Source organism: Triturus cristatus, chromosome 12, assembly GCF_964204655.1.
Source record: "Triturus cristatus chromosome 12, aTriCri1.1, whole genome shotgun sequence".
NCBI lineage: Eukaryota > Metazoa > Chordata > Amphibia > Caudata > Salamandridae > Triturus > Triturus cristatus.
Window position 1 is genome coordinate 69,657,961 of NC_140595.1, and position 25,129 is coordinate 69,683,089.

General features: G+C 45.3%; 1 protein-coding gene across 1 annotated transcript in view; it reads right to left on the reverse strand.

The window, feature by feature from the left end:
• Positions 1 to 21,525: 21,525 nt before the first annotated feature.
• Positions 21,526 to 25,129, reverse strand: part of NRTN (neurturin) — a 138,134-nt gene continuing 134,530 nt past the window's right edge. The window contains exon 3 of the mRNA XM_085637906.1: positions 21,526 to 22,858. Coding sequence (XP_085494032.1) covers positions 22,410 to 22,858 — 449 coding nt within the window. The 3' untranslated portion in view covers positions 21,526 to 22,409. The remainder of the gene's footprint in view (positions 22,859 to 25,129) is intronic.

The window sequence follows — 25,129 nt, forward strand, 5'->3', positions numbered from 1 at the left end:
ACTGATGGGTTCGACATATAAGCGAGATAGCTTCTTTTTGGATAAAATGCTACAGGAAAATGGATCCAATTTACAAGTGTTCCTAAAGACTTCCAAATATCCCACAAAACCACGATATAAGACCTTAAGGGAATATTATTTCAGACTTCAGTGTTTTTAAAAAAAAACAGACACCTCCGGCTTGCAATTTCTGAGTTTGAGGGAATGTTTCGATCTCGGGCTCCAATTGAACAAACATCATCTTATTAATTGGGAAAAGTGTGGGCTAAAAGAATTAAGACACGTCTCTATTTTGAATAGAATGATCTCGTGGCAGGAGGTGATGACTAGAGCAAATAGCCCGAATAGACCTACTTTTTTCGAATATTTACAAATCGTATATTTCATAAGGAAAATACTTGGCATTTTTAACTCTCCATCCGAACTAGCGGTAGCCCTATACGGGGCCAAAATAATGGGCATAGGGAATTGGTATAGGCTGCACATCGACAGAAACAAATGCCATTGGTTGAAAGCCACCTAAGAAAAATAGACCACGTGACACAATGCAGTCTTCTCTGTAAGGACTGGGAAACGATTTGTCGTTTAGGTAACAAAGCTTTGCGAGCGGCTAACTTTAAAAGGATGGCCTTTTTATCACTATGGTTAGCTTATCTGACTCCGGAGGCCCTGGGGAAAAGATACCCCGAAGTAGAAAATAAATGTTTTAGATGTCTTGCTAATGGTCAGGGTGGCTGGTACCATATTTTCTTTTCTTGCCCGAAACTAGAATTATTCTGGAATACAATTTTTGAGAATTTGGGAAGGGCAATTGGCAAGAATATACAGCCCGAGGCCGAATTGGCTTTGTTTGGCATCTCTAAAAATAGAATAATATCCAGCAGCGCTGAAGAGACCTTTGTTTTTATTTCTTGTACAGTTGCCCGTTCCTTAATCCTACAGAATTGGAAGTCCATCGATGCTCCCTCTCACCTGAAGTGGTGGATGAAAATGAGAAGAACTTGTAATTTTGAAAAAGCATATGCAAGCCGGGTGGGGGCCATTAAGAAATTTTACAAAAACTGGAAGTATTTTAGAGGTCTGGAAAAAGATAAAGGAAATTGAATAATGTCTGGCTATGTTGTTAAAATTGTAGTAGCTTTTACAATCAAGTGTTTTTTTTGTTTTGTTTTTTTTTCCGATTTTTGCACATTTCCAACAGAATTTAAAAATATTGCTGTGGCATTTTAAGGGTAAAGCATAGGAAAATGAATTATATCTTGTTGTAAATTGCAGTAGTCTCTGTAAATGGATGCACTAGCACTTTATTCTAAATGACCATACTTGAGATGCACTAGCACTTTCCGTTATGTAATTGCTGCTTATTATTACAGATATTATACCTTTCCCTATAGTACTTTACTGCTGTTGTTTAGTATATTATGTCCTTTCTTAAACATGGATGAGCTCTCAGATTATTACTTTTAGTAACATAAAGGAAGGAAGGAAGGAACATAGATGGGAAGGCTATTTAATATTTTGTAAATGGATTCACTAGCACTTTTTTCCAAATGACTATACTTTTTTTTTTTTGTTTTTTTTTTTTTTGAAACCGTTTATTACAAAGTTCAAAGAATATACAAAGATGGGCCTACAACCTTCAGGCCGGCCGCTAGCAAACAAGAGGAGCATAAGATACACACAGTAGAACGCAGGCTGCGGCAAAGGGAAACGTACAGGAGTTAGCCGCGTTGATGGCCACACCATCCGGACCCCACATGACGGTTTCTTTTAAACATAAATAACAACAAACAAAATCAAACCACAAGGAAACCCACGATCGAAAACAGCAGCATGTGCTCCCCTAGAAGGGGGACCCTACCAATCCATAGGAGTATCAAGGGGGGGGGAGAAGGTCAGAACAGGGACTGGGTGGACTCAGTGCCCGGTACCGGGGAGCTAAACCGGCTAAGGGGACGGGGCAGGTGATGGATCGGGCAATAACGGCGGGGCACAGATTCCCCCACGGTAGGCGTTCCAGGGGCCCCATACTTTCACCCATGTCCCAGGCTTTCCTCTCGCTACATACACCACCTTTTCCCGAAACATGCACCAGTCCATATTTTCCTTCCAGGCCGAAACAGTCAGGGACCTCTGGGAACCCCACAGCTGAGCAATATCGCGCTTGGCCACCATATATCCCAGAGTCACCCACCACGTCTGTGGCGCCGAATAGTCGGTTGGTTCCCACACGTTCAACAGGCATCTCCTCGCTTCGGGCATCAGCGGCACACGCGTAACCACCCGCAGGACCTCATGCACACCACGCCAGAATCGCTCCACCTCTGGGCATTCCCACAAAATATGAAGAAAGGTCCCCAAAGAATCACACCCACGCTTACACAACCCGTCCACAGCATAGCCCATACGCAATAGCCTTGGCCCCGTTATGTAGACCCTATGGAGTATCTTGAGCTGGACGAAGCGAAGGCGGGCCGGTATGGCCACCTCTTTCGGGGAGGCCACCGCAGAGACCCAGTCCTCGTCGTCCAGCTCCAATCCATCGGCAACCCAAGCCTCGCGAAGATCAAGCAGCAATCCCGCGCGGTCATTGATCAGTTTTTTATAGATTAGCGAGATCGTGCTTTCCGGTACATGTCCATCCAGCACTCTATCCTCCAGAGGGGAGTACTCCGGGATGGAGGCGACGTCCGGGAAGGCGGAGCATAGTGCATGACGGATCTGCATATACCGAAAGTACTCCCTGTCTTGCAACTGAAATTCCGTCTGCAGCATCCCGAACGTTTTGAACCCCCCCTCGTCCAGAGATCCCCCACCCTGCTGATGCCTATCATGTCCCACTTCTCGAAGCCTTTCGAGGTCCACAGGGAGCCCAACTGCTCAGATGCGTACAGTGGTGACGCCCGGGTCAAACGATCCTTCCACCCCATCGCTACATTAGCCGCGTGCCACACTCGTACCATGACACGCGTGGGGCCCGTCAGACGTGCGTCGAGCGAGCTGGAGTAGAGCGCTCGATTATAGTCACCACCCGGCAGTAGCATCTTATCCATTTCAAAGGCCGGGTTTAGGGCGGGCCCGTATAGGCCGTGATTAATCGCAGCCAGCTGGGAGGCCCAATAATACCGTTTAATATCCGGGAGGGCAATCCCCCCGTCATACCACGGGAGCGTCAGCTTCGCCAGGGTGATACGCGGTCTCCCGTCCCAGAACAGGCGGCGTTGCAAACTCTCCACCTCGCGGAAGTAGCGCGCCGGGACGAGGTCCATTGTATTCTGCAGAGTGTACAGGAAACGCGGCAGCGACATCATCTTAAACAATGCCGCCCGGCTGAGCGGCGAGAGCGGCAAGCGCCGCCAACGCGCGACATCCTCCTTCAGGCGCTGGTGGGGGGGCAGCAGGTTTCGATCATACCGGGCCTCCGCGTCTAGGGTGATGTAGATACCCAGGTACCTAAATCCCTGCGGGGCGATCTGGATAGGACAGCCCCGCGGAAGGATAGGAGCCTCCCCAGAGAGAACATACACGCACGATTTAGCCCAGTTGATGACAAGGCCGGAGTTACGACCAAATGATTGCAATACATCAACCAGTACTATCAGTGATTTACGTGGGGAAGCCAGGTACAGGAGAATATCGTCAGCATATAGAGACACGCGATCTTCATACTCGGGGGTCCAGCGGAGACCACGAATAGAAGGTTCCCACCGCAGCCACTCCGCCAGGGGCTCCAAGGCAAGCGCAAAAAGGAGCGGCGATAACGGGCAGCCCTGCCGCGTGCCCCTGCCCAACTCAAACGGAGCCGACACTCTACCGTTCACAACCACCTGCGCCAGTGGGCCAGAGTACAACAATTTAACCCAGCTGATAAACCCTGGGCCAAACCCAAATTTCGCGAGCGTCGCCCAAATATATGGCCATTCAAGTGTGTCAAACGCCATAGTGGCGTCCAAGGATGCCAAGATGGCCGGCTCCCGTATGAACGGGACACGTGCGAGCACCCCATGCAAACGCCGCAGGTTAAGCGCTGTGTTACGATGGGGAATAAAGCCGGACTGGTCCTGGTGGACCAAGTCACACACCACGCCGACCAGCCGATTGGCCAAAACCTTGGCGAGAATTTTGGGCTCCGCATTCAATAACGAAATGGGTCGATAGGATGTAACCCGGTCCCGTGGCCTCCCCTCCTTGTGGATAACCACGATGGTAGCCAGACGCTGGTCTAGCGGGAGGGAACCCACCGAGTGGGCCGCAAGGAACATAGCACGGAGATGCGGCGCCAGCGTATCCGGTCGCAGCTTATACAACTCGATGGGAAGACCATTAGGACCCATGGCCTTGCCGGAAGCGACCGAGCGTATGGCGAGGGCAATTTCTTCAGAGGTTGGAGCGGCGTCCAACAACACTCTGTCCTCCTCCGAAAGGGAAGGCAGCGCGATATCTCTGAGCAGGGCATGGGAATCCTCTTCAGGGCGGGAAGACACTGGGGAATACACCCCACGGAAATAGTCCGCGAAGCAGGAGACAATTTCCTCCGGTTCAGTGACACACACACCATTCGCTTTCTCAATCAACGGGACAACTCGACTCGCTCTCTCTTTTTTATCCAGCCACGCAATCAATTTACCAGCCTTATCACCCACATCATACAGTCTCCCCTGTTGCTCTCTACTGAGGCCCCTGGCCGCCTCCGTGACGAGGGCCTTATAGGCCGCTTGCTTGAGTTGGAGAACATGTAATTTGTCATCCGTCACCCCACATTCTAGATCACCCTCCAACTCGGTTATCTCAGCTTCAACACGGGTCACCTCCTCCCGCTCGCGCCTCCGGGAGTGGGAAATAAGGGACAGGGCCTCTCCTCGGAGTACTGTCTTGAACGCCTCCCACAGTGAGACCGCCGATGACACAGACCCCACATTCTCGTCAAAATAGCGCTTAAGGGATTTAATCAGCTCTGCGCGAATGGTGGGGTCACGCAGGTACCAGGGATTAATCGGGGCCACTCTACCCTCTCCCCTCGGCAAAAGATCAAAGTGCAACAAGAGCGGGGAGTGGTCCGAAATACCCCGTGCCAAATGGCGCACCTCTCCCACCCTCCCCACATAAGCCGCTGGGACCAGGACATAATCTAGCCGTGAGAGACTACCATGAGCCCCTGAATGGAAGGTGTACTGTAGCTGCGTGGGATGTTTTAAACACCAACAATCCACCAGCCCCAGGGTATCCAAGAGGCCAGATAACCACGCTTGGGCCCGGGGGAGATCCCTAGGGGGGTGACGATCCACAGTTCCGGAAACTACAGCATTAAAATCCCCCCCCACCACTAGAATCCCCTCCGGAAGGCCAAGGAGGAGGCGCCCCAGGTCCGCAAAGGTGGTCGTCTGCAGCCCCGGTGGGACATATACTGACACAAAAACGACCACTCTGCCCTCCAGTCTGCCCACCAAAACCATGTAACGTCCCCTATCATCATGGCGCACCTCATCAATCTCCAACGGGAGCGAGTTTTTAACCATAATGCCCACACCCCTTGAACCAGACGTGAAGCCCGAATGGGCCACAAGGCGGTAGCCCCGTCGATTCATAGCGCAAAAGGAGTTGCCAATGAGGTGCGTCTCCTGCAGAAAAACTATATCGGGCGAAATTCGCTTCAAGAACTGCAGGACCACACCTCGTTTTATTCTGTCCCCCAGTCCATTAACATTCCAGGACAACAAACTCAGTCCCCTACCCCCCATTGTAAACAGAAGTCATCACTCATCTCCCAGAGAGCACTGTAGAGATAACACAATGATACGTTTGCCTTGTGGTGTAAACGAACAACACCCCACCCCAACCCACCCACTCCAACAAAACTCCCCCCTCCCTGCACCCCTGCATGAGCCCGGACAGCCCCCCCAACTTGCAGTGTGCCTGTCGCCCCTATAGAATGAAACTAGCTAGACCCCCTAGAGGAGGAAAGAGTACCCCTTCTAGACCCCACACAACCTCCATGGGAGGGGAATGTACAAAGACAGACGCTTGATCGAAAGTAGCATCGTATTCGTCCAGAGTGAGGCCCAATATTGACCCCTCAGTCCCGATCCCGTGGGCCGTCTCCTCCCGCCGCCCCCCCCGCCATCTCGATCACGATCCCCAGACAGAGTGTCCAGCCAGTCCCCAGCCGCTTCGGGACGATCAAAAAAGCGCGTGCGACCATCCACCTCCACTCGCAGCTTGGCCGGGAAGAGCATGGCGTATTTTAAGTTCAGGTCCCGGAGTCGGCGTTTAACGCCCAGGAAGCTCAGTCTTTGCTTCTGGACCGCTTGGGTGAAATCAGGGTAAAAGTTCACCTCCATATTTTCCAGCTTAACCGGCCCATGTAGTCTGGAAGCTTGCAGGATAGCGTCTCTGTCCCGAAAGTTAAAAATCCGGGCAATGAGAGGTCGCGGAGGGGCTCCGACCTTCGGCCTTCCCCCGGGAACCCTGTGGGCCCTCTCCACAGCAAAAAATTTACTCAGTCCCCGAGGCTGGAGATGGGTAGCGATCAGGTCCTCCACAAATAGATCCGCCGCCGCTTCCTCCCGTCCCTCGGGTACTTCTGATGATGCGGATGTTATTCCTCCGGGCCCGACTCTCGGAATCCTCGAGGCGCCGATCCATAAGTGCGCTCGCCTGACCTAGCCGGCGGACCTCTAGTTGTAGTGCCGCCACCTCAGTCGTAAGGCCCGATGCGGTGTGGGCCAAAGAATCAACTCGATCGTTGGTCTCGGAAAGATCGGCCCTCACCAGGCCAACATCCACAAGGACCGCGTCGATCTTCTGTGCCAGGGTGTCGAACCGCTGGCCCACCGAGGCCTTCATCTCGGAAATGGCGCCCATGACGTCGTGGAGAGTCAGATCCGTGAGCAAGTCCGGGCATCAGAAGGGACCTCAGGGGACTTGTGCGGTCCGCCGGGAGATCCCCTCTGGAGGGTATAGCGGTCCATGCTGTTGGCCGGATGGACGGTGCCACGTCGGGTCGACTTGGTCTTTGACCGATCCCCATCTTGTTTCGTGGCCATGGCCGCTGGTCCCACAATCGCACCAGTAACGCCGTAGAGGGCAGGCAATCAGGGCCACGAGCTCCGGGGGGGCCACCCCAGATCGGCGGGGTGGGCCACAGCAGGCAGGCAGGCAGGGTCCCCCAGCAAGGCCACACCAACACAAAGGCTCCGCGATCCCACTTGCAGAGACGGCGAGAAAGCGAAAGCGAAAGTGCGGGGTACGCGACTCGCCAGGCCCGGCCCGCCGTTGTTGTTCACTTTGCCACTGGGTCACCCCCCAACGCAAATCCGGGGTTCGGCGAGAAGAAGGTCGCAAACTTCAATCGGTGCTCACTCCGGCACCCGAGGTCCGATTCGAGAACGGAAAACGGGTTCCACCTCAGCTCAGGCTCACCAACACAGTCCCCTCAATCGAGGCAGGATGAATTCAGGATAAATGTAGGAGGTTGCGGAGGTCCTCGGGAGCCTCGCACCTACGCGGCCATCTTGGTTGCGCGCTAGGCTCCTCCTCTCCCAAATGACTATACTTGAGAAGCACTAGCACTTTCCTTTATGTAATTGTTGCACACTATTACATATATCATATCTTTCCCTATAGCACTTTACTGCTGTTGTTTAGTATATTATGTCCCTTCCTAAACATGGTTGAGATCTTTGATTATTACTTTTAGTAACATAAAGGAAGGAAGGAAGATATATAGATGGGAAGGCTATTGAACAATTGTGTTTTTGTAATTGTAACACTCTGTCAATATAAATTGTATTCTGTATATGGATGCTATGTCGTTGCTCTGCTCTGCTCAATAATAAAAAAAAAAAGACCGCTAAACATCTTTTCCTGGCCAATAGCATAATAACTGATTTGCAAACGGCGACTGAGATTTTAGTGTTCCTGGAAGTTATGGATGATGTTTGAGTTTCGTTGTTTTAATTGGTATTTTTTCTCCCCATTAAGTGTGAACAAAGAGCTTCTAATTGGCTCTGAAAGAAGACATCATTCTTCTTCCACTTGAGGCTGTGCAGATCCTTCTGCAGGGCAGTTGCCAGCATTAGACGTTATCCAACACTGTATACATTTTGGTTTGAAAAAACGAGGTTCTTGTTATGCATAGTATATTTTCAGAGGCAAAAGTCCAGTTGTCATGCTGTGTTCAAATACTGACACTGGATCAAAAGGGGTTCGTTCAGCCTTGGACTATACATACAAATACAGTTCAGAATCGCTAAAATGTCTGAGGGGTGGCGTTCACCTTATACAAAGCCTCAAGGGGGTCTTGAAGTAGGGTGACCAGAATTTTAAAACAAAAAAAAAAGAGACATTTCACAAAAATAGAAGAAGGACTATAATTTTACGTCAAGCGAGTGCCCAGAATGACAGCAGGATTACAAAGCAGGCAGTAAGAACATACATAAAATGCAATTTTTAAACCCAGTAGCTTGCCTGTGAATTAAATTGCTTTCTTGGAACAACTGCTAACTTTCCCTGCTTTGTAAAACATAAAAAAACACCTCCCTCGTTTTTAGTCGACCCTCTCTAAAAACAGGGACATGAGCTAAATTTCTCGAAATCTGCCAGGACAGCTGGTGAAAAACGGGGACCGTCCTGGCAAATCAGGGACGCCTGGTCACCCTATCTTGAAGCCTTCTTCCTCCCTCAGTAATGAGCTCTAATCAATGGCACTTTACACTCTGCATATATGGTTTATGTCATCAACCAATCTGGATTTGTAAAGTGCTTCTGCTTCACCTGTGAGGATCTCGAAGTGCTGTGGGATTATGCTGCTGGATTATGCTGCCTGTACCTATTGGTTGAACATCCAGTTCTTGAGGTCCTTCCTGAACTGCTGTAGGGATGGTCAGGCTCTGAGGTGCAGGGGGAGGGTGTTCCAAGTCTTAGCCTCCATGTGGGAGAAGGAACGGCCTCCGCTGTTTGCTCGTTGGATGCGTTGGGTGGCTGATAGGGAGAGGGTCTGGTGGCTTAATGGACTAATGCATCCACTGAAGGGGCGTGTGTTCGACCTGATGGTCACAGGTTCAAATCCCGGCGGGTCCACTCAGCCTTTCATCCATCTGAGGTCGATAAAATGAGTACCGTTGAGTTGGGTAACAAGAAACATCTGTTATTCAGCGCCAAGATCTCTACGGGTGAACGTGCGCTTTACAAATGCACGTTATGCTAGGGATCCGGAATGAAGCTCACAGTGTTTATTCCTGCATATTATTTTTTTTTAAAAAGGTATTTAACCAAATCCAGAATCTACGTGGTTGTGGCTTGATCTAGAATCATATTGAAGAGGCACTGCCACTTTTAACAGAGTTGTTCCTCTCTGTAAACTCATTTTAACATGCAATTTGTGAGGCAATATTTGGTATTTTCCTCCAATCCATTTGATGTTTGATGTGTGGTTTCAGACCCAAGGTTAGATGCTTGATCCACAGGGAGAGGTGACCGGCTGGCACCCTGGCAGGCCGGACAGCAGCGGGGTCACCACAGTTATGAGCCAACAGCTCCATTTTTGATGCCCCATGCCAGGAGCGTAATTCAGGCCCCTGCAGCCAGTGCCCCCAACCCTTCAGGGGCCCCTAACACCCTACAAGAGGGGCCCCATTCAGCCCAAGATCAATTAATATCTCTGAGATTTGTGAGACTCGGCCCCATATCACATCCTACATTAGGGCCCCATCGTTTTGCGTAACGTCACAGCCCCATGCAGTAGAAGCAGTTTTAGGTCTGGTCCTCCCAGCACAGGTAAGTTTTATCTTGGGCACCTGGGCTGTCAATCAATCTTCTACTTAGCCCCTCCCTGCAGCGATACTTCAAATACTTCCTTCTCCTCAGTGATTGGTCCTTTCCGTAAAACTTCTTCCAAGCAGTGCTTCTTGCAAGATGGGTCGGGACAAACGGGTTGTGTTCCCTATGTAGCAGGAGAACTGGCTGTCAAGAACACCAGCTCTGGAACTCAGAAATCCTCATTCCCACACTGTTGAGTGAAGACTGGACACCAGTCTGTGAATAGTCTCTGGAACACTGACTTTGGGTTTCTGTCCTGCATTTATCCTTGGTCGGCAGACTCGGTGTGAATTCTGGAAGCCCGCTCTGTTTTGCTTTATTTTTGTTTTCGAGTTCTTGGAGAGTTTGACATAGCTATGTTTCGAGGGGGGGAGGGGGTCCCCCCCCCTCGAAACATAGTCCTTTCATCTCTATAATCACCAAAAAGAGTTCGGAGTGGTTGTGTGTGCTCTGTTAGCAAGCGGAAAACAAAAGGCACAACAAAAAAAGAGGCATTACCAGTTTCTACTAGCAATACCTGCCTGCTGGAAGGGGCAGTTGCAGCCTTTGCGCTAGACAGGGGCATCTCTGCCCAGACCTCCAGGGAACTGGGGACTGACCCACTTCAAAAGCCAGATTGTGGACTGCTCCCAGGAATCCCTAAATCCGGAAAAGACTCTAAGCAGGGTCAAATCCATCCTTTATTTTGTAATTCACCCAAACATAGGCAATCCATGATGCACTTCCATTCCCATCCAATGAAGCTCAACACACATACACCATGCTGTTGTTATGTTATATTGTTGATTTGTATAGTGCACTAATCACCCAAGAGGGTATCCAGGCGCTTGGGCAGGTGTGAAGGTGTGTGGTCCCCAAGGTGCTTATACGAAGAGCCGGGTCTTCAGCTGCTGGTGGAACTCTAGGGGTGAGGAGGAGGCTCCGATGTGTTGAGGGAGGTCATTCCATGACTTGGATGTTCACACTGCCACCTGCCTCGAATACATCTTCACTCTCCATCCGTGTCTCACACTGATGAAGTGAAGAACCCAGTTTTGAGGACTGGTTAACCTTTCACTAGTATAGGCCATTAGACATCTCCTTTCTGAAAATGATAGTGAAGAAGCGCCTGTCACTTCCACCATTACCGCTTGCTGTCATCCGTGCCAGTCCATAGTAAGTCAGTGAGGCTACAGTAGTCACTTTCAAAAAGGGGGTGCACCTTGTGTGCCATCCCTTGTCATGGCCCTGGCTCTGATAGCACTGAGGATGTTGAGGTCAATCTCCCCTCTTCCTCCTATGGATATGCAACCCCCCACAGTTATCTCTAGGTCTATAATGAGAACCAGAATGTAAGGTAAAAAAGGGGGTCGGGAGAAGGAGAGAGCCAGAAACACTGTTGGAAACCCAGAAATGGACGTTTACGGCACAGAGTCTTTGACCAAGGTTCAAGGGGTGTGCAATTTAGGGAGAGACAGCACAAATCAGGGAAGGAAAATACACAAAAGGGATAGGAATAGAGTTTTCATAGGCCTCATCCGGTGTTGCTCGAAGGAATACTACCAAATGTACCTGGAGGCCTGTTTACCACTGAAGCTCAGGGGGAAGTGGGCCTGAGAGTAGGGAGACAAAACTAACAAACATAAGATATTGGTACGTCCCATGAAAAATAAGGGTTAAAGAACCGAAGGAAATGAGGAGGAGAAAAACAACAAAGGTGAGGGAATGATTAGACAGAGTGCACGCTAAAGAATAAGCATAGCAGTCGTAACAACCGCGGTTACCAGAAAGCGTGCTTTTTCACATGGTAGTCTTTCTACCATTTCTGCCTCTTCTGACCTGAAAGTGCTAGGGCTGGGCACAGTATTGCTGGTGCAGCACAACTAATGTGCCTGACTTTGGAATCTTTACTCGTACGTTTCGGGCGTTTTTTCCTTTGGCCTGTTCTCCACCTTCTCCAAGTCTGAAGTCTTCTGGAAAGTTTCCAGACTGTGTCTGGTGACATGGCACTACTGACCTTAGAGCCATGTGTTAGGGTCTCAAACCATTTCAGGGGAGGCCCTCTGTGTACATGTCTGATTGATGTGTTCACAGAGGTGCAAACCTTGCAGGGATAAACTATGACTTTCCTGGCTGTTTAATACAGAGCAGTGGCTTGAGTTCACAATAAAAGTGCAATCCATTGGACATCCCTCTAGGCTGCAATCCAGTCCATCACTTATTGGACCACTTCTCCCCAGGACAGAGTACAACCACACTGAAAACAATCTTGGACCCACTCAAAAGGGAATAGTTCAACCAGACTGACAGGCATCATCCACTCCGAATTAGAACACAGTCAACCCTAGACTGGGTCCAGCCTTGTTGAAAGGGTGGAACTGTTGCACAAGTCTCAGGCACTGGTGCTCACTCAAGCTTGCATTCCAATTCATCCTCGGTTTGCCCACTATGCTACACCTGACAGGGAGCAAACCATTATGCAAATTGGTTTGGGTCCTCCTCCAATAGGAAAAGTCTAATCCAAGCTGATATGGCCAGTTGTGCTTGGATCTCCCGATAGGTTTCAACCATGTTAGGCCTTATCAGTGGGGTGGAGTACGGATCCTTTCCCTCAGCAAATAGGCGACCTACATCTTGGCATGTCTGTCTCACTCATGGCATCACATTTAAAAATAGCTAAAGATGATTGGTGAAATACCTACAAAAATATAAGCCCTATGAACCGCTAAGACTGCACTTTAGACCTTCATAATTTGCCTACTCCGTCACTCCAGATGGGGGCAGCCATATGCAAATCTGTCTTAGTCATGATCCAATAGGAGCAATCCAGCCCAACCAGCCAGAACATCTTCCGTCTGATTGAAAAACAAGAAGCCCGCATCGTTTTCAGCCTGGTTGGGCCTCATCAGTGAGGTGCACTGTAGATCCTTAAGGCGCAGGAAACATGGATACAATTCTGAGCATACCCGTCACACTTAGCGTATCATATCTAAACAACAAAAGTTGATGGGTAGAATGTTTACAAAAGTCTAAGCCACTGGAATTTGCTCTGGCTGCATTGCAATCTATCATTTTTTTGTCCACTGTGCTACTCCAGGATAGAAGCAAACATATGCAAATCAGTGTTGAAGTATGTGTGAGAAACCCACATTTTATGCAAGACTTCAATCTCGTACCTGCAATCCCTCACTCACCAGGCTCCTTTGAAGATGCTACTCAGACCGCTAAACATCTTTTCCTGGCCAATAGCATAATAACTGATTTGCAAATGGCGACTGAGATTTCAGTGTTCCAGGAAGTTATGGATGATTTTTGAGTTTCGTTGTTTTAATTGGCATTTTTTTCCCCACAAAGTGTGAACAAAGAGGTACGTTCTAATTAGCTAGAGTCTAAGCAGGCTACTCAGCATGGTGGGAGCTGGGCCTCTGTGTCACTCATATGGTGGTAGCTAGGCTCCGTGTTACTCATAGGGTGGTAGCTGGGCCTCTGTGTCACTCATATGGTGGTAGCTCAGCTCCGTGTTACTCGTTGGGTGTTAGCTAGGCCTCTGTGTCACTCATATGGTGGTAGCTAGGCCTCTGTGTCACTCATATGGTGGTATCTCGGCTCCGTGTTACTCATATGGTGGTAGCTAAGCCTCTGTGTCCCTCATATGGTGGTATCTCGGCTCCGTGTTACTCATATGGTGGTAGCTAAGCCTCTGTGTCACTCATATGGTGGTAGCTCGGCTCCGTGTTACTCATATGGTGGTAGCTAAGCCTCTGTGTCACTCATATGGTGGTAGCTCGGCTCCGTGTTACTCATATGGTGGTAGCTAAGCCTCTGTGTCACTCATATGGTGGTAGCTAGGCTCCGTGTTACTCATATGGTGGTAACTGGGCCTCTGTGTCACAAAAATGGAAGTATCTAGGCCTCTGTGTCCCTCATATGGCGGTAGCTAAGCCTCTGTGTCACTCATATGGTGGTAGCTGGGCCTCTGTCACAAATATGGTATACAGGCCCCTGTGTCACTCATATGGTGGTATCTCTGCCTCCTTTTCCCTCATATGGTGGTAGCTAGGCTCCGTGTTTCTCATATGGAGGTAGCTAGGCCACTGTGTCAATCATATGGTGGTAGTTAGGTGTCGGTGTCACTCATATGGTGGTAGTTAGGCCTCCGTGTCACTCATATGGTGGTAGTTAGGCCTCCGTGTCACTCATATGGTGTTACCTGGGCCTCTGTGTCACTCACATGCTGGTAGCTAGGCCTCCATGTCACTATTAATCAGTTTTCTAAATGATCAGAAACATGGCCGCAGCACTATTTACATTTGCAAAGGTTCAGTGTTTACACAGTGCCCTGTGTGGGAGCTTTTAAGACTTTCAGTCCTAGCAGAAAGAACTGACACACAGGAAAACAAAGAGGCTCGCCCAGGAGCGCACCATTTGTTCAAAGAAGCTGGGATTATCTCACAAACCATCTGGTTTCAGTGGGCAGCTTCTGCTTCCTTCCCACCATTTGTGGAGATAAATCAAACCACCATAAGAAAGTACATTTCCACCAAGGATGGAATTCAACTTCTGATAGGCTGATTTTTTTCCTACTTGGCAGCTAAAGCGGAACATTGTAATATCAGTCAAATTATTGACTTTACTCCTGTTTTGAGTGACAAATGGGGACATGTGGAGCAGCACAGCACTCCCAATAGCTAACTAAATTACTATCTATTGGTTACTGGAGGAGACATTGATCAGACTCTTATCAATTCAGTGGGCAACATTTTATGCTGAAATGTTTAATTTGCTAAATCCGCCCTTGGAGGAGGCATTTGCCAGTGGAGCTAATGCAGAGTTTTTTTTCATAATCTGCTCTGCTTGGTGACATTTTACAATCTTCACAGAATTTCACCCCATACAAACACAAATAAACCCGCGTGAACCCGTGCAAACTGTCAACATTTTGCAGAAGTGAAGTCATGTTGCAGAAGCGAAGAAAATGGTCTAAATTGTAATTTTTCACTTCTGAATTTAATTTAAAAAAATGCAGAGGACTACCCAAGGCAGCATCAGGAGTTGATACATTTAGGAGTCCAAATGGGGGGGGACACGGTGGGCCTGCTTCAAATGGGTACACTTACATCTTGTAGGAGGTTCACTACTGTTTTGGTATTCACAAACTCGAGAGTGTAATTTTACTTCTGCTAATTCACCAAAACCAATCTAACCCTTCGTAACTATACACTTAAGGCATAAAATCTCAATGAACCATTACTTAACGCAATTTCCACCACTACTTCCTAAAAAGAAAAACACCCTTTTTTTTTTTTTTTTTTACTAATCTACTTACTAAAAAAACTCTAATCTAGGGTTCTGGAGTAGGATACTACTCACCGAAAAGCGTTTCAATGCCAATTTCCAAGCGCAATCTAAATACAATTTACAATTACATTTACTAGCAATTTTACGACTGTGGATACTACGCTCATGGCAGAGACTAACTACTAGTAAAATTACACTTGCAGGTGGGAATACCAAAACCGGAGTAAACGTACTACAGAGTGTAATTTTACCTTTGTGAATCATGTCCAATGTGTATTAGAAGGCTCTAGGGCATCATATATATGATTCGGAAATTGTGGCGGAGATGAGCCGGGACCATCCAGAGATTCATAGGTCACTACATGGCATGGGTAACAAAGTGACAGAGGTGCTCTGTCAAGGAGGTGCTTCAACACTGTGCAGCTTCTAAAGCATAAATTATTTTTTTTTAAATGCTCTAAGTTGCAAGACAGTCGACTTCCCAAATTTGCACGCTGCCAGAGGGAAGGTTGCAAAGTATCGGTGGGAGTCCTGCTTAGGTTTCCGAGTGGCTTCCACAGTGCATTAGCCACGTCAGCTTTACATTAAACACTTTGGTCATGGAATCCAAGCCATAGCTTTGGAGTATATTGGATTTCGCTTTGGTCATGCTGATCCTCACAGGCCTGCGTTCTCGCTCAAGGTGCGGGGAGCTTATGTAGCAGTAAAATAGAAAAAAAACATAAACTTTCATAAGCAGGAAGAAACATTAAAACTCAATGCTGCATCTCTTACTATGTGGGTAACAAATTTAGGTTATTTTATATTTTGAGTGCTACATTTTTTTCTCCATGAGAAACCACTGAATGTAAATCTTATTCATTAAAGTACTAGACAAAAGTCAAACATTTACTCCTGTAGACTTACTTCTGCATTTTGAGTGAATGTAAAACGTTTTCTGGAATACAGAAAGAATTCCACGAGTATTTGGGGAGTCTATGCGTATTCTACATAAGAAAAATACTCAAAGGTGCAACTATTTTACCATTCTGAAGTTGGTCGCAAAAATGCCTTTCTGTACAAACCCACCAGATATTGAGGTGTCCCACTCAATGGGGGTAGGTGGACCCTAAGTGGGGAATTAGGGATACAGGTAGCACAAGTCATAAAGTTTTAAAATCCTAAAGACATCCACATCATCAGTTTTTGAAGCAATAAACATGAAACCAACAAAATGGCTGCCACATGCGGTGCATTTAATTGCAGGGGGGCACTGCAGTCAATCAGGGTAATGCATAGTTGTGTAAATCGACACATTAGCCCTTGAAAGCAAAAACCACACAGGAAAAGCAATAGCAAATTCTGAGAAGAAATGCGTAAAACATTCCAGGAGTGGGTTTTAATCTCTGATCACATAAATGAAGGATAATTAGAGCAAGATGCCCTGCAAAAAAACCCTGTGTCCAGAAGCAAAATATGTGGTACAGATTAGAAACAAGTTACCTTCAAAGCAGACCGACGAATAGCAGGAGAGCGGTGAAGTCAAGGTCAGCTAGAAGTTACTGTCTGGTTGCTCAGTCACTCTTTACGAGTGGTGGAATTTCACCTGGAGCGATAACCCGGAAATGAAAGTGAATCTGTGAGCCCAAGATTATTGGATCTGCAAACTTCAGACCTGAGCATGTTGAGGTCAGAAACAATAAACATTTTAGGTAGCGCATCTGCTGGACTGTCGGCAGCACCGCGCCGGCCATTACCTGACCCCTGCAGCAGCACCAGGGGAAGCAGAAGGTGCTTCATTCTCACAGGCACAAGACCACCTTGAACTGCCGTCCCATTCACCCTCCGTTGACCCTCCTGCTGACACTTTCTGCCTGCTCATAGGAGGCGGTAAATATCAGTGGTTTTATCACTGGAATTTTGGAAATTAAACGGTAAAAGACCCAGGGCCATATTATGGCCAAGCCATGCAGTCCAGTGCAAGTCAAGCCCGGAATGAGCAGATTTTAGTCAATACGGTGAATTCCTGCCTTTTCCCCTGCGCTGGCCCCCTTATGGCTGCCTAGTGCGAACCAGTTGCAGGGGTGCCTGCATTGTAAGCAGGATTGTTTTTGTGCAGGAAGGGGCACCTCACAAAAACAATTCCCGATGCTAAAGAGGAAAAAAATGAGGAGAAATAAACATATTTCTTCTCATTACTCCTCGCTGGAGAGGATTAGGTTTTTGACGCATTCCCAACTATACCACTTATGGAAAATCTAGGAATGTGTGACAATCCATGGATGTTGCGTGGGAACACCCTCGCAACGCCCATGGAAACGCCTCCCTGGCACAGAGTAATGCAACGTACCGACTTGCCCTGCATTGCATTACTTGAGATTTATGAAGCCACTCAGGGCCACGCAAGGTGGCCTCATGTGGTTTCATAAATCTCATTTTTATGTTGCGTCACTCCTACACCACGTTCCATGGTGCAAGTGCAACACAAAGGGGCTTGTAAATATACCCCTCAGTCTCCCTCCTGGTCAGCATTGTTATTCCCAATTCCTGGAGGAAAACTCATAATCAGCTGATTTTGCTGCGGTAACACTGTTTGCAACCAGAGTTGCCAGTCCGCTGGAATCCCAACACAAAAATCAGCCGAGCTTGTGAGAGGGTCCACTGTTCTAACGCACACACTCTATTGAACCATGTTTAAATGCATGGTCACAGGTTCGAATTCCAGCGGGTCCTCTCAGCCTTTCATTCTTCTATGGTCGATGAAACGAATACCAAGGAGTTGGGTAGTAATAGACATCGATTCTTGTGAAGAGCAATAAAAGTGTTTGAAAGCTTTATATTGCCTATTTTTCTTTTCATATAAGGCCAGACTATCCTATAATGACATCGAGATATCCCGGTGTGAGCACATATGTATACATACCATGAGTCATGGGAACTACTAGTGGTGGAGACAGGAAACATGCACTCTGGGACAGTGCTTTAAATAGAAATAAAGAAGTACAGGTACTCAGTATTCAGAGTACCTGTATGCTACCAAGTGCCAGAACTCTCCCATTAAATGTATGGCAGGAGTGCTGAGAAGTGCCAGTGCAGGTACTTCGGAACCAGACAGTACCTTTTCATTTAAAGCACTGCTCATGGAACACCTACATTGGAGGGGGTGTAGGGACACAAAGAGTGTGGAGCCAGGAAGACCAAAGCCACCGATGGGCGGAGCCTATGGCCTTCAGTACATATGCCTTCCATCATCAAGTACGGATGCTAAAATTAATTGAAATGGAGAAATACAGTAGTAAAGCCAGTGGTGAGGATGTGGTCTCGCGGCTCGACTGCCGACTTTGGAGCTGGGAAACCAAGGTTTGAGCCTCGGGGTCGACTCCACATCCTGTGAATCTGGGCAAATCACTTAGGGGCAGATTTACAAGCCCCTTGCACCACTTTTGCGTCACTTTTCCCATGTTAAAAGTGACGCAAAAGTGGTGCAAGGGGCTTGTAAATCTTCGACAATAACTCCCCTTGCTTACCAAAAAAAAAAAAATGTATGTGTCCTTGTGTAACGTAACTGGTGCTCATGTAAAGCGCTCCAATACCTTCGGGTCGAGTTCGTGCTACATAAATCCGTAAGAAAAAGAGGGGTGGGGAGGAGGGTTATGCAAAATTATATGTAAATTCGGCCAGTGTTGCTCAGGTGCTTAAAGCACTCACTGCAGAGCATTTCTGCTGCTCAAAGTGTGAAATGCTCGGTGCGTTTTATGTCTTAGAATTTCCAAGTAGAACGCAGGACACGCATTAGAAGACAGTCCTTCCCTGGCTAAACACTCTCTTTCAAATCTCCTCACTTTCCTCTACATCTGGTTTCTTTTATGAGAGTAGAGGATAAAGATTTCGATAAGTGAACCGTGGCTACTTCTGTAGCTGCAGAGGAAGACCGAACCGCTGTGAGCTTTATCAGCCCCGGCAGTTCCTGTTCAGCCACCCTCAGCCAGGAGCAAGGTCTGGAGCCAGCATAACCGCCCTGACCCCGGCCACGGGTCACCCCTGAACGCTGCTGGGCCGGGCTAGTGTTTCTCCTCTAATGCGTGAGCCGTGACCTTGAACGTCAGGGGTCACGTCTCCTGCCTTCCGGCTAGTGCGTGCCTGCAGACGTCGGCAAGACAGTAGCCCCTTTTTTTGTTTTCATGCGTGGCAGCAGTATTTCGTTTTTTTTCCTCATGTTCATGGCCTCTTGTTTTTAAAGTCAACCAAATGTTTGGCAGAAAAGATTATAGTGCCTCTTTTGACAAGTTAAGCGGTGGAATGAACTGGGAGCCGGACTCTTAAGATGCTTAATCTTTAGGGGGTCAGTACCTATGAATAACGTGAGGCAGGAATGTCCCCATGATGTAGTGTCATTTGTGGGAGGTCTGCAAAACTCTCCTCATCACAAAAGTGCCCAGCTTTCTGTTAGGTCTGGCTGTAGTCAGCTTTAGCGTTGTAACTCTTCAAAAACACCTACAATAAGCAGTATAGTGAAAGTGAGTGGGCTATAAGTTAGCCCCCTTCACCTATTAGCTTTAACGTGTTTATCATGGTGTGCCATGGCTTGGAATGACTGCCCATAACAACAATTGCATTTCAAGGATAGTTACCTTGTCCCGAGTGTTCAATTAGGTTTTGATGATGGACAATTAAGTAGTTCTTTTGTTATACTGCAGATGTGGCATGCAGCTCAGCTCCAACCTCAGTGTGTGTTATTCGATGTATTTACTTTGTTGACCCAATGACATTTACTTCCTGATATAAGGATTCTGTTGTGTAGGAAGTGTTTGTTGTTGGGATACCTTAGCCTTTCATAAACGAACAGTTAGGATCTGAAGTGATAACATGATGTTGGATTTACAACTTCTTTTGTTCGCATGCAGAGATACAGAGGTTTCCTTAAAGGTGCCACAAAAGTACTGTAGATTTGTCAATTATGATTTTGTTTCGTATTTCTTCAAAATTGACTGATTACAATTGAAACATCTTTTGACTCTATGTGTAAGTCTTCTTTGAGGGTACAACTGAACTCTGGTGATTCAGCCTAAAAAAATGGCTTCTTATAGAAGGCAAAAAACTATTTAATTGAAACTCAAAATCTAAATTTACAAATTATATAAACAGTTTTTGTAAACTAGGGTGATAAAGACACAAGCATTGTAATGGTAATGCTAGGTTATTGAAACAATTCGATTAAGGTTTAGTGATATGTAAGAGTCATGGTGAGGGTTAGTGTTTCAGTAAGAACAAGATTTCGATAAAGTTTAGGGAAGGTTAGGGATTAATCTTGACATTAAGATTTTTATAAGGAACAAAGAGCCTGATTTAGAATTTGGCGGATGGGATTCTGTGAGAGAAATCCCGTCCTCCATATTACAAATGTATTATATCCCATGTTACTAAAATACAGCACACGGAATATCCTTTACGTTGTGACGGAGTTTCAGATACACCAAATTCTAAACCAGGTCCAACGTTTGGGTGGTATATGAATTTTATTAGGGTTAAGATTCATTCTAGAATCGGATGTTAAGATAGGGTTGCAGTTTAGAACAGCTTTAGATTTCAATGTATTTCTGAAAATATTTTAGAATAACTTGGAAAAAAAGAATAAAATCTAATACAATTTTTCAATGAAAATGAGTTCAACCAATTAGAAATCTGATAGTTCCTTTGAAATTAATTTCAAACAAAAATGTTTCCCAGAAATTGCATTAATCTGAAATGTATTGAGATAAAATGACATAAACCCATAATAGGAATCCCACGGGTATCTGAAAGCCACTGCCACTTGAAAATTACTAAAAGCGACACATCAATGTTTACTTAAACAGTATTTTTCTTCTAAGATGCATGAATAAGAAGGCTTAGATAAATATTTTATTTCTGTTTCCAGTAGTAAGTTCCATGGAACAATGGCCACAGCTGACAGCTGGAAGTATATTTTGTGATATCATAGACAGTTTTTTTAAATCTCCCCTTTTAACTATCCCACAGCTGATTTTCAGAGTTGCATACCATTCATTCATTCTCTGAAGCACATTAATCATACTGCCTTGAGGTAATTTTGATTTACTTATCACATTAAAATTTTCAAGGTGTATCAAATTTCAATCATTACTTTAATTACTTGTAGTTTCATAGCGATGGATTAAACCGCACAGGATCAATTATAACAATCACATAATAAATAATAAAAAGGAAACACTTGCTGGCCCTTGTTATATAGTCTGATGGTCAGGAATAATTTCATAACTGGAGTTTCCAATTATGGACCTCTTTAGGTACTCATTGTAAGCTTTCGTGGCAGCATTTGTTGAATTAATTTAGTTTTGAAGAGCAATTATGCTAGAGAACAGAAACATACGGGGATCTATTTCAGCAGGAATTATTGGAGCCTTTTCTAAAAATGAAACTAATGCCAGGGAAGTCATGATATCGTATATATTTGCAAATCTCCACCAATATTTATACATATACATATATTTATACATATATATATAATCCTGTACATTTACAAATAATGCCTATATACTTATTCAATAAAATAATGGTATCATATGGTCTTTAGATAAAACTGAGTATTTCTTGCATTTCCACATCTAGGCGGAATAAAAGTGTATTTCTACATGCAGTTGGAAGTCACAACAAATGCCTTAGATCTCATTATGTCTGAACCACTTCAAATCCCGTGCATTTTATCTCGACTGTGGCTTTTGCCATGGAAATGGGCTTGGACCTTATGCAACTGCTGATAATCATAGTCTTATCTGGCACGGACATTTCACTGGAGTAGGAACCATGGGCACCATTTTAAATAAAATAGTTGGAATTGAGGGACAACAAAAAACAATTTTTAATGATCATTTGGTCCAAATATTTTTGGGATTCTGTAGTTGAAAGTTTCACAGATGAAATTAAAAATGTTTCCTCCGTCTATGACTTCATGTGGGATTCTGTTGCCCAACGTTTTCAGCTCTCCGACGGGTGTTAGTGGTAGATATGTGGAGGCCTAAGCAGAAGTCCTGAAATACTCCTCAATATCCTGTCGTGTACATGCCATAAACACATGCAACCAAACACATGTTCTGTGGTTGCCCCTTATGTCCAACTACAAAACTGAGGTAGACTTGATACTGTAGCCATTCTTCACTGGGCATCAAGACACATACAACATGTCCACTTTTTGTGTCCATGAGCAGCCCAGTCACGGCATTAGTTCTGGCGACTGGCCCTTATGCTTAGCAGCTCATCCTTCCCAGCCATCGCTTTGGGTTTGAATCCCTTGTTGCCTTATTCAAGGGTGACTTTCCTCCTTATACGCACCCACACTCTTTGGCTGATACTTCTTTGACGGTGTAGTATCGGTTGTGAACATCCAAGAATGAAACGTCATCATCATACGCAAGTGGCCTGCAGCAGGGCCTAGCCCTAACTTTATCCTTCTTAATTTTCTTTTTGCTCCTCATGTTTTTAAGAGACAGATCATAGTTCCTGAGTGCAGTATCACAGGTGCCTGCACAGTATCGAAACAAGACGGTCTCGTCCGATTCATAACCCAGTCCTAGTTCGCTGACGCTAACCTCAAGTTCCTTCAGGGTGCAAGGTTTGTGCCGCGCCCGAGCTCGTTTCATCCTGTTCACGCCTTTCGGGAAGGATGGCAGCTCCTCCTCTCCAGAGTTCATCGCCTCTCTGTAGCGCTCCACAAGTGTAGATACAAGTTCTCGGATTTCTCCCTCGGTGTAACTTTCAAACATGGCACTATCTGCAATACAAGGAAAGTGAATGTTTACTTAGTCTAGTAGTGTCCATAATGCTTTAATGCTTGCATGATAACACTAACTCCAAAGCATTTTTTTAATGTTTTTTAATCTCAACATAAGGTAACTTGTTCTTTCACCAGGTAAGTAACATGTTATATTCAACATTAATCATTTTCCAACTGCCCCCCTAATATTTATTCTCTGGTTAGGGGGTTCACTTTCAGCTAATGCTTTGCCACCTCACAATGTTTACTCTCAGTAGTAATTAGCAGTTCTGAAGTGGCTGAAAAACAAAGTGAATATTTTTGAATGTTAATTAATAATATGTGTTAAATAAAAATATATATCAGTTTCTGAAAGTAGGGAATTTTTATCAGCAAATCACCCTGTGCTTGGAATAAAATAAAAAAATGTGTGTGAAATTCATAAAAGTAAATAATTCCGGGGTACCTTTACGTATCCATAAATACCTCAAAGTGGTGCACCTACAGTTTTATTTTTTTTGTCTTCGGGGGAAGATGTTTTCATATGTGGACAAGTCACATTCTGAACACCACCACTAATTTTGTTTGTGTCTCTTTCACAACTCGGATGCAGATTCGCTCCTAATTTTGACAGGAGTAAGTGTCTGACCTTTGCCATGATGGAAATGTGCCTGGGCAAAGTGGGTTCAGCTGGTTAGGATATAGGTATTTTTGGGGAAAATGTTGCATCTCTACCTGTTAATTTTGAATGTAGTAATAACTATTTTTATGTGACTATGATTTGTGCTCTTCGTGGTGGTGCTGTAAAGATGCATTATAATATTTCACTATTGTACTTTGTAAGTAATAAATACATTACAAACAATACCTTACAACAATGTCTTTTGTGGGGATCAAATGTATGCAGGTCCATTAGCTGTCTTCGTGACCCACAGTTATATTTTTCACATACACTGAGGTAAATGTACCACAACATCAATAAGCACTATGTTCTAAAACATAAGAAAAATGCATTTATTTCTGTGTTCTTTTTAAATAGTCAGATAGTAGCTATTTTCCTTCATCTGGTTTTCTATGGGTATAAACTCAATTGAGTGAAGACAGAGTCAAGAAAATAGGCATTCTGAAAGACTAATGGACCATTTAGGCACTGGTGTAAAAATGAGGCATTTGCAGCGCTACCACAATTGCCCAAGTTGCTCAGTTCAGGTGCCAAGTGGGCACAACGAAGGTGACTCGAATTGAGGTCTCCGAGTCCTAGACTTTGTTGTAACCGGTTGACCTGCTTTATTGAGAATCTTATACTGACAGTAGAAATGCTGGACTGTCATCTTGCTAAACAAATAACAAATAAACAAAGAATTTCAGCTTTTTGTAAAATGTCTCTTTGTATTTATTTTTACCAGTCTTATTGTGCAAACCTGTTGTAGGTAGGATTCTTGAATACAACACAAGATACATTATAATCAGTTTGCCCATCAGAGGAGAAGTTATTCGAATAAATAATCATATCATTACTAAAATCAAAGTTTGTTTTGAACAAGTTTCCTAATTTAAGTGACATGCTGCACATCATATCATTCCAAAGTAAATTTCTGCTTCAGGTTTATAAAACAAAACATAATTCCTCCATCCGACATTCATAGAATTGGCGAAGCCAATCATTAGTATTTGTCTTTAGAGCAATAGAATAATCATCCATATATTAGGGTTCCGAACATACATGATTAATTAAGATCTCTGCTCCAATATTGTGTACCAAATAAATTGATTTGGAATCGTCCACATAAAAGAAAATCACAATGCTCCCTTTATAGCACGTATAACCTTTGGAAATATTTCTAAATTTGAACATCCCTATGTACGTTCAATTACTGTGTAGTTTATACATTGCATTATGCGGGAAAAGATGCAACTTAGCCAGAATTATAGTAAGTGTGTAAAGCTTATCAGAAAGATCCCCATTATTACCCCGTTAATCATACGGACCATCTCAATAGGCACTTTCCAATGCCATTGTTAGGTCTGTGAATATATTTACATTTACATTATGGTTGAACAAGATTCTGAACAAATTTATTTCTATAAATTCATAGTTCACTCATGAGTGCAACTTTGTGTCCCTTTTTTGTAATGTTTTATTGCACGGTTGAATGCATTCTTAAATATCTCCTAATGTATGAAATGTATTCTATTCTGTTTGAACCAGTAACTATCTGAAATAGAGGTAAGTTGTCTATTGTTATGTCCCATAACAAACCTTTCCAGCTCCATGTTAGACACAATGGA